At 51.9% G+C, this 16535-nt stretch overlaps 1 protein-coding gene across 1 annotated transcript in view; it reads left to right on the forward strand.

Moving 5' to 3' along the window:
* The window catches only part of snd1 (staphylococcal nuclease and tudor domain containing 1), a gene marked incomplete in the record, with an annotated part of 184689 nt that overhangs the window by 36003 nt on the left and 132151 nt on the right, over positions 1-16535 (forward strand). Inside the window, 4 exon segments of the mRNA XM_030341190.1 lie at positions 4687-4787; positions 9493-9603; positions 11856-11928; positions 15866-16007. Coding sequence (XP_030197050.1) covers positions 4687-4787; positions 9493-9603; positions 11856-11928; positions 15866-16007 — 427 coding nt within the window.

Raw genomic sequence — 16535 nt, forward strand, 5'->3', positions numbered from 1 at the left:
CCACAGGTAACGCTTCTCTTACCTGAACCTACGGGGCGATGGCGTTAGTCCGCCGCTCCTCAGCTCGCCAGCGCGATCGGAATACATGCGGTTATATTTTAATCATGCGCATGTTTTTGAGTTTTTATTAAAGGGCTGTTACCGGGGCGACGAGGGGCAGGGGGGGGGGTGAGCGGGCGCAGTCGAGGCCGGATAGGAAGGTGCCAAGCGGCTCTCAGAGTCTGAGAACGGTGCTCTCGCATAATTTGAGCTCCGGAGAGCCCCTTGTATCTTTATTTGATCCCCCTCCCTACGAAGGCTCTTTCCCCCCAACCCAGCTGAGATGAGGGTTTGTTTTTGGAGACGGGGCGGTAACGGTGCCCTGACCCGTTGGAGGGTTCTGCGGCTCCTCTACGTTGTTGCACCGCCCAGGCCCCGGCGCCGAGGCCCCAGCGCCGAGGCCCCAGCGCCGAGGCCCCAGCGCCGAGGCCCCAGCGCCCAGGCCCCAGCGCCCAGGCCCCAGCGCCCAGGCCCCAGCGCCGAGGCCCCAGCGCCGAGGCCCCGGCGCCCAGGCCCCAGCGCCCAGGCCCCAGCGCCCAGGCCCCAGCGCCCAGGCCCCAGCGCCCAGGCCCCAGCGCCCAGGCCCCGGCGCCGAGGCCCCGGCGCCCAGGCCCCGGCGCCCAGGCCCCGGCGCCCAGGCCCCGGCGCCCAGGCCCCGGCGCCCAGGCCCCGGCGCCCAGGCCCCGGCGCCCAGGCCCCGGCGCCCAGGCCCGATAAGAGAGATGGAAGATAGATGTTTAATTATGTCTGACCGTAGAGTCGCTGTCGGAGCTGGGTCAAGCAGCTCAAGAGGGGTTTGACCCGGGCTTAATAAACTAATCACTGGAGTTCAGCGGGGATTGTGAGCCCAACGCAGGTGGTAAAGTTAAGGGGATGGCCGAGGCGAGTTGGCAGGGAGTTCGTCTTTTTTTTTAACTACAAGGCAATTTTGTGTTTTAATTCCTTTTTGTTTAATCTTTTCATTTAAATGCTTGGAAACAAGTCAATTTTCCACCGGCTGAACAGTCCGGGACGTGACTAGGCATTTACTCTGCATGTCTGGACACTGAGCCCCTAAAGCTCTGACCAAAGAGGGAGCCAGGGGCCCCCCCCACAGTAAGTCAGGCCGCCGTGGTGCCCTTCACAATAGGGCCGTTGCCAGGCGGACGTTTAGTTGTTGTATTTTCCCCCCATTTCTTTTCAGAAACGGTTTATTTAAATGATGCCTTAGAAAGATTGACTTGAGTGTGGAGGAAGTCGTGGCTTTCAGATCCACTCCGGGTCAGAGTCTGACTCTTTTTAAAGCTTCAATGTAAATCGAGTCGCACGGGGCTCACCATGTCGGTCGCTACGTAGCATAAAGAACAACACGCGTGGGAGGATATGATGTTAGGTCTCGGTCTGAGCAGTTTGAGCAGTTCCGGAAGTTATGGCGCGCCCTTGTGGCGAGGCCGGGAAACACGACCCACCTCACTGCTTCGGCGGTAAAGGGTCATTCAAACTTTCATAACTCCAAAAGATTGAATTGTGCAAATATTCAATGAAACTGCACCATTGAATGCCACCATTTTTTTTTTTTTAACATGGCCTCCCGGGAGATATCAGTGACCTGCATTACCATGCTGAAACCTTCATCACACCTGGCCTAGCACCTGTCCCTCCTCTCGCTCTCCTCCACATCCTCCTCCTCCTCCTCCTCCCTCTCGCCCCTCCCGCTCACACTCCTCATCCACCTCTCATATCCTCCCCTATTGAGACACCACGGCTTCTCCGCTGACATAATCCCGGAGAAGAGCTTGATTTTGGCTAACTTCATAAGCACTGCTTCTTCTGTGCCGAAGTCTCAGCCTCGGTGGGGAAAAAACTAAAAAAAGGGTCCAATGAAAACGCTGCATTAAGCCACTTATCAGAGTAGAGCACATTCGGATAATCCTGCATGCTCAAAGTGGCTCCTGTTTTGCAGTTTCCCTCTGTTTGAGAACACACACACAGTTTTTGCCGTGCGCGCGTGTGCGTGTGTCTGAGCATGCACGGAGGAATAACTGACATTTGTTGAGTAGGTGTGTGCGTGTGCATTCAGGCAAACGCAAAGCATATAGAACTGGGTGTCTCCAGCTTCCACAGGGCGAACTTTTGCCTTCCCCACGCCTCGTTCCTCATTCCCCTCACTGGGTCTGTATCAGAGTCTTCATCCTACCAGCAGGGCTCATTTCATTAAATGATAGCCTACTGCTGTTACGGCCAGCTGGAAAAAATACATCAGTGCGACTGAACCCCGTCTTGTACCATTCCTTGATATGCCTTTTTTTTTTATTATAGATACAATCTTTACAGGCCTATATTTGCAGAGAAATGTAGTTTCGGACTGCTGAACGACTAACCAAAAGGCCCCCCGATATGCAATAAAATACCGGCACACAATATTTGCAGCAAAAGCAGCCTTCGGCCGATGGGGACAGAACGGGTAAACTGCCTTCCACAGACCAAGCGGGCTTAGGACGTTTAAGGAACAAGCAAATGACAACAAATTCTACCAGATCTCGCTTGAACCTCCCATTTAGAAATGAAGCCATTATTTCCATAAACAAAGGCCATCCCGGCGCTCCCACACCGTCCACTCGATGTGTTCTCGCCCAATCCCGCCGTGACCTTCATCCTCATTTCAGATGATTGGAAATACTTCCCGGCTCCCGTTTGCAACAATGCTCTCCTTCTGCCGCTCCTGCTTATTATCCCGGCGCTCCCGGAGCCAGCCCTCCCAACCTTCCATCCATCACCCCGCTCTGCCCGGCTCTTTATGGATGGCTCCACCTTATCGGGAGATCGGCCCCGATTGCCAGGAGAGAGAGAGCGAAACCCCCAGCCCCTCCTCGTGTAGCTCCGCTTTGTCAAAGCTTTTTATCTATCCACGCCCGGCCTTAATGCAGAGCCAGCGAAGCCAGCCGCGCGGCGCCTCATGCAACCCTACACATTGTACTTTTTATTTATTTATTCCTTCAGGCCACCGTTTTTCTGAACCCCGTATTTTCCTTCTGCTTTCTAGGGCTTATCTCTAGGAAATGCTCTGTAGTTGTTCTAATAACATCCCTTCAGTCGTCTCTCCTCCTCATCCATGAGCTGGCTCGTCCTCCGTGTGTGGCCAAGCATGTTTATTAAACACGTTCATAATTAACTGAGGAAAGACGCTTCTTACAAAGCGGCGACAAAGTGCTTTTTTTTTTTTTTTTAATGAAAAGGCCTCAGACGAGTGGGGGCGGGGCCTGTCGGAGAGCGGCGGCCAGCAGCAGCGATGTTTATGGAGGAACCAGTCGTTATCAGAATGGGTTGTTTCCCTGTGTTCAGTCAAACGGAGTGACATTATAGGGCTCTGGTGATTTTCTACCAAAACCGAACTGGCTGACAAAAGCAAAAAATCGATTAGACATTAGTGGAAGCTAATATTCGCGGCGTACGATAAATGTAGACGTGGAAGTCAAACGAAATTCAATAGCAATGAAACCACCACAAGGGACGATGCTCTTATCGGTCATTTCAACATGCTGTGTTGTTTAACAAGGAAGTCCGACCTGTTCTATTCAAGTTATCCTCGTGCGGAAGCCTAAACTGTTTAATAATTCACAGTATCTGCACAGGGGTTGTTTCTCCAAGGAATACACATTGAGCACACTAAATTCATGGCTTCCACTGACCTTGCCCCCCCTCTCGGCCCCCCACCGCCCTCACCGTTCCTGTATCTCTTTGTCCCCCCCCCCCGGGGAGGAAATCCAGCGCTCCGGGAAGCGCCTTGGCCCAAACATCCATCCTGAGACGGGCATTCTCCCATCTCTAAGTCCACACTGTCCTTGTCCCGACCCGTCTCCAGATTGATGACACTCCATCGCCTCCAGGGGGCCAATCCTACCCCCCCCCCCCCCCCCCACCTCGTGTCCAGTTTATATTGTATTCAAATGATTATTTTTGGGGGAACACAATCCCATAATTGTCTCGTTGCTGGTTTATGTTTTCCCTTTGGCTCTGCGTGTTTATTCTGGGATGTTGCAACGCGTGGGTCGTCCTCTGGTTGCCGTGGTGATGCCCTCAGGGTCCGCTTCTGCCACACGCCGTTCCCCAAGGTTTGGGGGGGGGGGGGGGGGGGGGGGTGTGCCCCGAACATGACCCTTTCTCGTGGGGTATTTGCGGGCGGTCGGATCCATTAACTAAGGCTCAGGAACGCCGGCCTTAGTTAATGGACCCCGTCCGGAACGCTGCACCCTCCAGGGGCGGAGACGTGTCGGAGCACACAGTGTGGGGTCATGCTTTTCATATCGTGTGTGTGTGTGTGTGTGTGTGTGTGTGTGTGTGTGTGTGTGTGCGTCTCCACATGGCCTCAGTGCATACACACTGGTCCTCCAGGGAGATCTACAGTGGCGCCCGCCTGACGGGATGCACTCTGACTCGGGGTGACCTTGGCAGCTAGGACACGCACACGCACACGCACACACACACACACAGTGATGGCACCCAACTCCAAGCACTGCCAGCCAGAACAAACCAGTCCCCGTCGAGCTCACTCCACTATATTTCCTTTTGAGTTTTGCATTCACTTGCGCCTCTTTGTATCTGACCCCAACCCCCCTTCTCTCTGCCCTGTGTGTGTTTGCCCCCCCCCCCCCCCCCCCCCCCCCCCAGGTCAACGTGACAGTGGACTACATCAGAGCCGCCACCGGGGCCGGAGAGACCACCCCCGCCTTCTCGGAGCGCACCTGTGCCACCGTCTCCATCGGGGGAATGTGAGTACCGCAGGGCTGCGATGTGTCTCACCTTTATGAGGCCCCTGGTTTATGAGGCCCCTGGTTTATGAGGCCCCTGGTGTACGAAGCCCCTGGTTTATGAGGCCCCTGGTTTATGAGGCCCCTGGTTTATGAGGCCCCTGGTGTACGAAGCCCCTGGTTTATGAGGCCCCTGGTTTATGAGGCCCCTGGTTTATGAGGCCCCTGGTTTATGAGGCCCCTGGTTTATGAGGCCCCTGGTGTACGAAGCCCCTGGTTTATGAGGCCCCTGGTTTATGAGGCCCCTGGTTTATGAGGCCCCTGGTGTACGAAGCCCCTGGTGTACGGAGCCCCTGGTGTACGAAGCCGCTGGTGTACGGAGCCCCTGGTGTACGGAGCCCCTGGTGTACGGAGCCCCTGGTGTACGCCTTACGGAGCCGCTGGTGTACGGAGCCGCTGGTGTACGGAGCCGCTGGTTTACGGAGCCGCTGGTTTACGGAGCCGCTGGTTTACGGAGCCGCTGGTTAATGGAGACACTGGTTAATGGAGCCACTGGTTCATGGATCCCCTGGACTCTGGCTCACGGGGGCTCAGAGTACTGTACAATTTAAAAACATGCAAATATAGTTAAAACAAACAATTTAAAAAATAAACAATGCTCATATCCATTAAATTGGGTGGTGGGCAGAGTTAAGGGGTGTAGGCCAGTCGGAACAGGCGAGTTTTGATGGAGGTTATGAAGGTGGTGCGAAATTCTATAGTACGGATGGATAGCGGGTGAGAGCTCCAGCCTGGCTATTGCCAGACCAAGCTCAATCGTAGTTTGCACGTTGGTCTGAGGAGGCTGCTGTCATTTTCTTCAGCACAAAAGGTGTGATCAATGGGCCTAGTTCAAATGACTCTGTACGCAATTGGCTGCTTGCCGTCGTTTCCCTGTCGTCTTTGTGTTAAACCAGCCAATCGTGCGCCTGGGGGAAAAGCCAGCTTGGTGATTGGCTCCCGCAAAAATGTATCGAAACTACAAAGAAATCTATTGCTCTTCTCCAGACCAGGGAGCTCACATCGCCGGCAGAATGGGCAAAAGAAAGGGATAGAGCAGATGTGGGGGCGATCTTGTTACAGAAAAATGGGAATTGTTGGTTTTATTCTCCGTGCACGTTGAAAAGCGGAACGATGGTGAAGTCTTTAGTGGGTGGTCACTAAAAGTCCTCCGATAGGTTTCACGCCGCGACGCACGTCGGTATACCCAGAGCGTATCAAAGCGGTGGGTCGAAATGTACGCGTCGCCGAATGTGAACTCGAGTCTCGGAGTCGAGGGAAGTTTAGAATGCGCGTCGCCGTTTCCTGCATCCTGTTTTGCTGTAACGCGCAAAAAACTCCCATCAGCGAGAACATTGAATAACATTGACAACATCCTGTGTATTATTTCTCTAGTACAATGTTGCCGTCTAGAAGGATTTGATTTCAGTACGAGGCAGTGAGTCACCCGATCTTTTTTGAAAACTCCAAAGTCAACTTTAGTTCAACCCCGATGTGCCGGAGAGGTTTGAGGAGAGTTTAAAGCTCGCCCAAACCAAGCACACACACAACACATTTATAACATAACAAAGCACAGGGCGGCCCAGCACAGCACAGCATAGGGCAGGCTGGTGTTGGTCGGCAGTGATGGCGTACCGAAGACGCGGGTGTGTCACTGGAGACCCATTGTACCTCCCCCAATGCCGGCCCACATCTGCAACGAGGCAAAGAACCCCCGGCTAGGCTGACTGAACGCAGGCCACACCGGCCCACTGCAGTCGTGACCAACTACACCAGCAGGCCTGATTATACATGAGATGGATCCAAATGAGAGGGAGGAAAACATTACATGGTATCCCTGCAGCCAATGCTCCACTTGAATGAACCGTGGAATAATATCGCTGAAATATGATCACTACATAAAGGGTGTAGATATTCAACATTAATAACGGAGACTGTCTTTTATTTATATTTTACCATTTAAATATTTCAGACACGGATTAATGTTGTGCAACTAGATTGAAAGCCTGAAATGTGCACGAAAGCGCACGTAGGCCTGCATTAACCTGCCATTGGGCCCTGGGGCTGAGAGGTTTCGTAGGCCCCCTGAGAGGGGATCTTACAATGAAGATGTGTTATTTTCCGACATTTTGCCGTTGACCGGCAGCTCATGATAGGCCCCCTGATCGTCGGGGCTTCAGCCCAGGTAAGCCCGTGCATTAAGGCGGCCTTGAGCGCATGTGTATGCATATCCGAAGATTTGCCATCCGAAAATTCAGCTTCAAGACGTTACCTTTGCAGTACATTTTCTGCAGTTCTTGAAAATTCCTGAATGTTCTCCAAATGAAATGCGATGGAATATGTATGAGAAGGAGATCGGCTGAAGGGACGACAGGCCGCCGAAGGAATAAAACCCAGCTCCTGTCATCTGAGGCGCATGCTGTGCCCCCCCCCCCCACCCGGCCCCTCCATTACCTCATTTCATTCTATTCAAGAACGGATTGTATACAATCACACCCCAGAATCCACCGCCAATCAAAGGACGATCTGTGACATTGGATTCACTCTCAGGCTGTTTGTCTCAAACCTTTCCTCTCTGCCGCCCCCTGATGAATGCGTTTATGCCTCTTTATTCGTCGGCTCGGCCTGTTTCCACCGCGGCAGTAACGGTGGCCTCCGCTGCCACCTGAACACCAGCCGCGGGGCTCGTGGTGTTTTCAGCTAAAGTCTTGTCAGTCAGGGGAAAAAACAACCCAGTGCAGGTGTGTCAACGCGGCAATTGATCTGAGTGAAAGGGATTTGTACACGCTGTTGTGTTTCTGCACGGCGAGGAACTGTTGGCTGGTGGCTCCGCGTAGCACAAAGTAATGGAAACAAAGCATTTCCTGCTGGTGAGCGCTATTAGATTGAGGCACCGCACGGCTTGCAGTACATCTCAGGGCGACACCGTCACCGTGCACAAGACAAAGCCAGCCCGACGGATTTGCGGCTGCTCTTGCTGCAGACCTGACGAATGAAGAGCGTTTGCCAAAGACAATTTTTTTCCGGGCAGAAGTCGGCACTAGGTCACGAGCTCGCACGCCTTGTGTGGAATCGTTTTCCAGCATCTCCTGCGTTCCAGATCACGACCCGCCGGCTGATCCGAGCTCAAAGTACAGCGCATGCTTGCCTCCATTGTTGTCCCACAGAAGACGCTAATCCACGAATGAATCGTGTTGAAGACTGAAACGCAAACCGTTGGTAGCACATAAAGAGTCCTTTTAATAGCCAACAGGAAGGACTTATTAACAGGCAGTTCTGGCGAGCCACCCCCCCCCCCCCCCGCTCCAGTGTTTGCAGTTGACAGAGCCACCCTTGGGCGCCGACAGAGAGGGCCGGAGATTGACAGGCTAACCGCTGTTTCTTTGTGCTCGAGCGTCAGACGTATCTTTCCCTTCTTTTCTCTTCACACACCATTGAATGGAAACGGATGGGGAACATTCGCTGTGTTAACGGACAACGCCGTCATATCTAACGGGGGCACCCGGCGGAGGCTAGCCCGTCTGGAAGTAATAAGGGGAAGTGCCTCGGAGCGGGGGGAGGAGGGGGCTGTGTTCTTAGACCCATCAGTGTCTCCGGCTGTTTAATTGGAAGTGCCTCAGGCACAGGTGGTGGTGGTGGTGTTGTCGTCCGTGTCGTTGTGTCCAGTGTTGGCCGGATCAGCTTTGAGTGGGCCGTGCAGATTTGACCTAGTTGTATTGGCACTCTTCCAATAATCCCCTTTTGTAATGTTGTATTGATCCCAGTTTGAAACAATACCCAAATCAATGATGCAACACCGTTTTGAGTGATGCCTTATTGATGGGACTTTGATCACCTGTGGTTTCTCTCTGAATCCTGATTCTTGCTTGATGTTGGTCAATTTAATGGAGGGGGAGCATACTTTCAAGAAGTGCTCCTGAATCCATACATGTGGACGCCTGTAGAAAAGTGAATTAATGCAGCTGCAAACAGCCCCTTGCCCGGGCTGGAATCGGCATGGACCTCCCACTACGTTACTAAAACATTGTTTCAGAGCTGATGAGTTAAGTGATGCGATTCCGTCAATATTGTGATTGATATGCCGCTAATTTCTGTGTGCTTTAAGGTTGGAGGTTCAGAGTCTTCAGGATCATTGGTGTTTTTAGTTAAGTGGCATCCGCAGAGATTACATTGAAACTTCTGACTCAAGCGTTTGGACCATCTTAACCGTATGATGCAAGTATCGCGGAAGTAAAAGGTTGCATGTCTGTCTGCAACTCTTTTGTCTGTAACTCCTTAGCGAGTTGCCATTAAAGAAAGTGTTACATCCTCTTAACATTGCAGCATTCTGAAACTTACCTTGGAAACGTAGGAGAAAAGAAAGCCTTCTTTCTCCCCCCGTCGTGCCTGTCCTTCACAATCTCCTCGCCTGGAGATTGATGCCTCGCAAATGAAACCAGATTTTCTCTTTCTCTCAGTTGCTCACGTCTGATGACAGATCCCCAGTGAGATGTTAACACTCAAAAAGTTGTACTAGTTCTTCTAATATAATTAAAAGATCTTTTTAAATCTGTCTGGGAGCATTGCCCTTCGCCTTCGTCTGCCGTCTGCTCCTTTTTAGATTTATTTTGTGCGAACATCCGTCTGAGGTTCAATCCGATGTGTCTTTCTCTCATGTCGGGTTTTCTTCTTTCTCCTCCGTCTGCAGAAACATCGCAGAGGCCCTGGTCAGCAAAGGCCTGGCCACCATCATCAGATACCGGCAGGATGACGACCAGAGGTCCTCCCACTACGACGAACTGCTGGCCGCAGAGGCACGGTGAGGGACCTGGAACACGCACACGCACACACTGAAGCATGCACACAAAAAGAATCAGAGGCACGGTGAGGGACCTGGAACACGCACACACACACACTGAAGCATGCACACAAAAAGAATCAGAGACTCGGGTCAACCTTACACTAATTAATGTAAACGCTAATAATAAAAACTAAATGACACACACATTCCATCTATTTCCCTTTCTATCTTTCATCGATTACACACACACACGCACAAATACTTCAGTCTTTTTCCCCGCTGCCATGCTGGTCGTTCCCAGACGTCCTATAAAGACGTCCCGCGGAACATTAGGAAAATATACGAGTAAACGACCTTCAGTTGAAACCCGGCCTTGTGTAAATCCACACATTGATTCTGCCAACTCTGGCCCTACTATTTGAGTTGCACAATGTGTTTATCGTTTTGTTGTTGTCGTGTGCGTTACTATTGTAATTATAATTCATATTGTTGTTACGAGTGCGGTGCCCGTTCACGACGTGCCCGTTCGGAGCCGGCCAAACGCCTCGCCTCCCGTATCGCGGCGTGCAGCTTTCCCGAAAGCCGCTCTTTCAAACGACTTCCCGCGGCCCTCAGCAACGGGGACGAGGACGAGTGGATCCAGTGAACAGTTGAGGATGGAAGGAGGAACATGCCTACCCTCAGACACACAGAGGAGCCTCGCTATCGTCAGGCTTCTATTATCATTATTATTATTCGGCGGTGGTTCTGCCGTGATTCATGGCCCTTGGCCCTCCCGACCTCGTTCTCCTCCTGACTTATCGCTCTCTCCACGCGGCGTGGCACACAAACATGTAAACACCAAACTCGGTCAGTTCAAACGGCGAAGGCACACATAAAACAAGGAGGGCCCGGTGGTTTGTGTCTCTGTGTGCTTTCACGCAAGCACAGTTGGTTGTCTATTTATTTTATTCCATTTAATGCATTAAAGAACAAAGTGTGCATGGATGGAGATGAGTGGGTACTCACACAAAAACGTGCACACACGCAGACGCCCACACACACACACACACACACACACACACACACACACACACACACACACACACACACACACACACACACACACACACACACACACACACACACACACACACACACACACACACACACACACACGTGCACACACACATCCTGAGCTGCTGCAAGGTAAATCACAGCTGCACTTTACACTGGTCCTATGAATATAATTATATAGGGGTGCAGCGGAGAGATTTAATGCAGGCTTTATTACTCTGCCATAGATTAAGATCTGCTGGCTCTAGCTGGACCCAGTGCTCCCTGGAGCTCTGCCGGTGCGGGCTCTCGGCCTGTGGGCTGTACCTTCCCTGCGTACCCTTTTCAATCCACTGCCTTTTGTTGCTTCCTGTCCTGTTTCACGCTTGCCCTTGACTCTTCCCTAATGGACGACCCTCTTCTCCCTCCGAGTACGGCTCTGTTTCAACAGTTGCTGTCTTTTCTCCTCACCTTCAGCTTGATGTGGTGGCTCTCCCCCTTTCTCCATCTATTTCCCTCTTTCTTTATGCATTTTCTTCACAAACAGGCGCTAAGAGAGGTCTGTCTACCCTATCTTTATCTTATGCTCCGTCACAAGGCTCCTCTCCAAACCCGGGCTCCATCCCAGTAACCCGGGGATGACATGCCCCCCCCCCCCCCCCCCCCCCCCCCCCCCCCCCCCCATTGGTCACCCTAATCTAATTCAGCCCCAGGGTCTCCTCGTGCGTGCCGATAATCATATCTCCTTACCTCCGCGATGCCCCCCCCACCCTCCCCCCATCAGGCCATCCCAGCCTCCCAGTGTCATCCCTGCGTCCATGTCTCCAGACGCCTATTCCTCCCCTCACGCTTCATTCCCAGGCTTATTGATTACCGGAGTGTAATATCCCGGCCCGGCCCTTCCACTCCCGCTGTAATGGCAGTTACAGTAAAGGAGGTGATGGCGGCATTGGGGGGGGGGTTATGAAACCGTATCCCACTTCGAGCCAGAATGGCTCCCCACTCCCTGGCGTTTTATCTGGTACATTCGGTCGCCCCAGACTGGGTTTGTCGCCGTCATCATGCCCCCATGGTGCTGAGATGGTGTTTGTGCTATAACGTGTGTGTGTGTGTGTGTGTGTGTGTGTGTGTGTGTGTGTGTGTGTGTGTGTGTGTGTGTGTGTGTGTGTGTGTGTGTGTGTGTGTGTGTGTGTGTGTGTGTGTGTGTGTGTGTGTGTGTGTGTGTGTGTTTGCAGGGCTATCAAGAACGGGAAAGGACTGCACAGCAAGAAGGAGGTTCCTATCCACAGAGTGGCTGATATATCTGGGGTAAGCTATTTGTGTGCGGCGGGTGTCTGTTATGAAATGCTTACCACGAGAGCCGGGGGAAGGCGACGGCGGGCACACACGCACGCACACTTGATTCCGTGTTGCATTGTGGGATAATCGTCCGAGTGTTCCCCTGATGGAAGTTATCTGTTTAACCGAGCTCATTCGCACAGCGATCCCTGTTAGCCCCACCGGTCTCTGTGGTGGAACGCCGCAGACGTGCTCAGACATGCACACCCCCCCCAATGTTAAGGCAATGGGGCGCCCTTTCAAATAATCTGTTTTTAAAGTGCGCTTTTAAATCACGAGATATCCCTGATATCAACTGCTAGCCAAGTAAAGATTAGTGAGACATGAGTATCACTGAAGCTGATAGAATCTTCTCGACAGGGTATGTATTTATAACCGGGCCCGTGTTTAAAAACCGAAGAGGCGCTATTTGTGTTTTTTGTGTGTTTGGTTTTTTAAAACTGGGCACAGAATAACCCATCGATTATTTGTTTTTCGGTGTTATACTCGGTACGATTCACAGATGGGAGCTCTGTCTGAGAAATGCAAATGTTCAAACTTGACTCAAAATGGACCTGAATCCTTTTTCCTCTCCCATATTCTTTGATGCAATGTTATGTTCATTATAATGACTCTACCATGGGTGATACCCCAGCAAAACACTTTTTATTACTGCTTGTCACATCCAAGTTTCGCTGACGGGTGGTTGAAATATACTGGTTAACAACTAGGCCACCTTCTAGCTTGTGAAAATGGCAGTAGTTCCAAGCAAAATACATAATGTACGAAACTATATATTACTACCATAAAAGTGTGTGTGTGTGTGTGGCACAATTGCAGCAGCAATACCGCAGTATTATATAAAGAAAAACCCTTTCGTGTTTTTGTGATTCTGCTGTCACCACAATCCTTTACCAGAGTAGTGCGTAGTCTACAGCATTATGAACGGCTGACTGAATGGCTGCTGTTGGACTGCACAGCCCCCCCCCCCCCCCCCCCGATTCCTGTAAGGTCACACAGACCTCTTCAACTAGCAGCTACCCACCGCGTTCCGACTCCCGAGCGCTATTTGGGCTCGTCAATCATTCCCTTTTTGTACTGCGTAGCCCAATAGACCTGTGTTCACCTGGCAGCCGCGTTGCCTTGACTCTAGGGTAAACCTTCTAGAATCGCCGGGGGAAACCATGACATCTAAATCAACGTCACCTGCCTAATGCTACCTGGGTAGAGGAATGGAACGAAGGACTAAACGGAATGCATCCAGTTGTCATGGTTTCCAAAGATTCCAGAATGTTAACCTACCGAACTCACCAAACATGGGCACTCGATAAACAAGTCATTGGAATAAACCAGTGCTTATTGTCGTCTGTCTCTTTAATATGTAACAGAGATACTAAGAACTATGCAAATCCCTCCTCGCCTGCACCCTTCTTTTGTCTGCTCGGTCTCTTGCGCGTGTGGGGAAGTGTCAACAGGACAGATTCATTACTGGGCCTTGCGACATGACTTATGCTGGTGAATTGATGTGCTGACTGGGCAAGCGTGCATCTCTTCATCAGTGGTTACATGACCCCCCCGTCTTTCCACCCCCTCTCTCCTCCTCCTCCTCCCCCCCCCCCCCCCCCCGTCTTCCAAGCTTTGGGGAGTAGCCCTTAGCAGTGATGGAGAAGGCAGTATTTGGTGGGATGGATAGAAAGACAGATGGATGGACAGAAACCTTAAGTAAGATGTTTACTGTGCCACAGCCAAGGCCTCTAAAGTATAGTCATTGATTGTCGGCATTAAGACACCCAACAGGTGTGTGTGTGTGTGGGTGGGTGGCCAGAATGGGCAGTGTTCCAATAAAATGGCTGCATCTCCCCCAATTCCATTCACATCCTCTCGTTTAATTTCCTCTTCAATTATTTTCTTTAAACCTTGCACACACAACACAGGATTTGGAGATAAAGTAAGTACGATAGAACATCCTCCCCAAAACAATTCAGAGTGCACATGTAAATGTGATTCTTTTAGATGTCTTAGCTCTGAATTAACCGATTACAAATTCATTCATTTTAATTCCTCATTCCAGTTTTAGATGCCTTTTTAAAGTCCACTCTCTCAACATTCTCCACAAAGTGAATAAATATAGCAGCCTCCTCCCTTCCAACGCTGTACGTCAGGGTTAGCAGAGAGGGAACATGCAGCGTGGGCGGTGTGCGCTCTGAAATAGAGCGCACATGCGTCTCTAGATGTATAGTGTGGGCCTCTACAGTGGTGGCACCTGCGATATCTCCCTCCCTCGCCCGCTGTCTCTCCAACATTCTCACTTACCCCCTCGCTCCCTCTCAAGGTTACATAATGAGGTCCTGTCGTATCGGCTGCCCCGACTTAAACCTGCCGGCCCGCACGTCGCCGCTGTCTGCACGCGGTCACAGACCCAGTATAGGGGTGTCAGGCTGTGAGAGAGGCGCTAAATGCGTATTCTCCCCCGTCACCGACCGGTAACAGGCTTTCTAAGGCCCGGCCGCTCGGGGAAATCAAATGTTTTGCCGAACTATCAGTGTAACTCTCAACACAAAAGTATTCCGCTTTGTTTACTTTCTCGAAGTGCACGTTCTGCATCGACGGAATGATCGGCGATGATGATTCTTCGTGGGCGTTCGCGTCGTCTTTGTGATATCCGGCGTTAATCAGCGGGTGACAGCTGTACATTTATTACATTAGGACGTTAAAGTGGAGGCGAACAATTGACACTCTCAAATGATAATTATGCAGAAATCAGCTCATGCACTTTCTCCCCTTTCCCTAAGAGGAATCAAACGTAAAAGTAAAAGCTGGAGAACATTGTCATCTCTTCCGAAGTAAATCTGCTATTCACTGCCGTGCGTAATGGAGCGATCGGCTGGAATGTCTCACCTGTCAGCCTCTCCAGGTGTTGAGATCCGGCAGCTCAGAGACGTGAAGCCATGAAATCAGGCTTCAGTGTGTCAGCCTGTAGCACAGCTCAATCCATCAGGCAGAGGGTTGACGGGGCGATGCCCAAGCACCTCCTATAGGTGCCCCCCCCCCCCCCCAATCTGCTCCACTGTTGATGTATGAATGGATGTGAGTGTGTGTGTGTGTCTGTATATGAAAGGGTGAATGGGAAGCAATATTGGAAAAGTGCGGTCAGTGCCCTGCAAGGTGAGCAAAGCACTATATTCCCTCTGTCCATTAAGGAAATGGACTCCATTAGAAAGGCTGGTACAAGTGTTGGAAGTAAAAACAACGACTTCCAATCTAAATGATGAGCTTTTACATCTCCCCTCGTGCACGTTTTGTCGTCCAAAAAAGTTGTCCTTGCTCCTTGGCGCCCTCGTACCTACCCCCTGCCCCCCCTCGCCCATCCTGATGTTACCCCTGTTGCCCCTCGGTGAGTCCAAACCGCAGCAGAGGACCTCCGCCTTCTCTCCGTCAACAAATCATCGTAAATGTTCCGACAGTAGCTCAGGAGGTGGAGCCGGTTGGCTGGTGAGCGCAAGGTTGAGTGACGGTGCCTTGCTCAGGTGTCCCTGAGCAAGGCACCTCAGCATACCTGCTCCTGACGAGCTGGCTGTCGCCTTGCGTGGCTGTCAGCGCCGTCGGTGTGTGCGTGTGTGCGTGAATGTGGGTGAATGTTAGGCGATATTGTGAAACGCTTTTGAGTGGCCACGTTACTGGTTCCATAAAAGTGCTGTATTAATGCAGCCCATCTACCATTTCACAGCCCACCTCGCGCCCAGTGCTCGTGCCGCTGACCTTAAGTTAATTCATCTAATTGGTCTCATCAGACTCTTTGCTAAGCATCCCCAGCGTCTTGACCTTGTCTCTCTCTCTCTCTCTGTCTCTGTCTCTCTCTCTCTCTCTCTCTCTCTGTCTCTCTCTCTCTCTGTCTGTCTGTCTGTCTCTCTCTTCCCCCCCCCCCCAGGAGACGCAGAAGGCCAAACAGTTCCTCCCCTTCCTGCAGAGGGCGGGCCGCTCGGAGGCCGTGGTCGAGTACGTCTTCAGCGGCTCCCGCCTCAAGCTCTACATGCCCAAGGAGACCTGCCTCATCACCTTCCTCCTCGCCGGTAGGTAGCCTCCTCCTCCTCCCCCAATGCTTCAAGGTCCCACCCTTGGGTGTCCTCTACCGCCCCCCCCCCCCCCCCCCCCCCCCTGCTGCCGCTGAGTGGGCTGGGGCCCAGGGAGTGATAGATGGGCGGACACCGTGCCAAGAGAGCGTGTTGCTGCTCCCTGCAGGTCCTCGTGGACCAGTGTCGTTAGGAGGTCGAAGGTCGTCTCCACGGAAAATGATTAGCACTCACACAACAATAGACAATTAACACACACACACACACACACACTGAGCACGGGCTGGCACTGAAGCCTCAGTCACCCTTGACCTCCGACTCCCTCCGTGGGATCGCCCCCTGACCCGTGCCATGTTTGGTCCCATATAGATGTCAGGGCACATCTGTTTGGTGCTTTACCATAGCGGGCCGCCACGCATATACCTGGCGGCCCTCTCACAGTACTCTGACACACACACATACTCACACTCACACACACACACACACACACACACACACACACACACACACACACACACACACACACAC

The sequence above is a fragment of the Gadus morhua genome, chromosome 19, assembly GCF_902167405.1.
Source record: "Gadus morhua chromosome 19, gadMor3.0, whole genome shotgun sequence".
NCBI classification, from domain to species: domain Eukaryota; kingdom Metazoa; phylum Chordata; class Actinopteri; order Gadiformes; family Gadidae; genus Gadus; species Gadus morhua.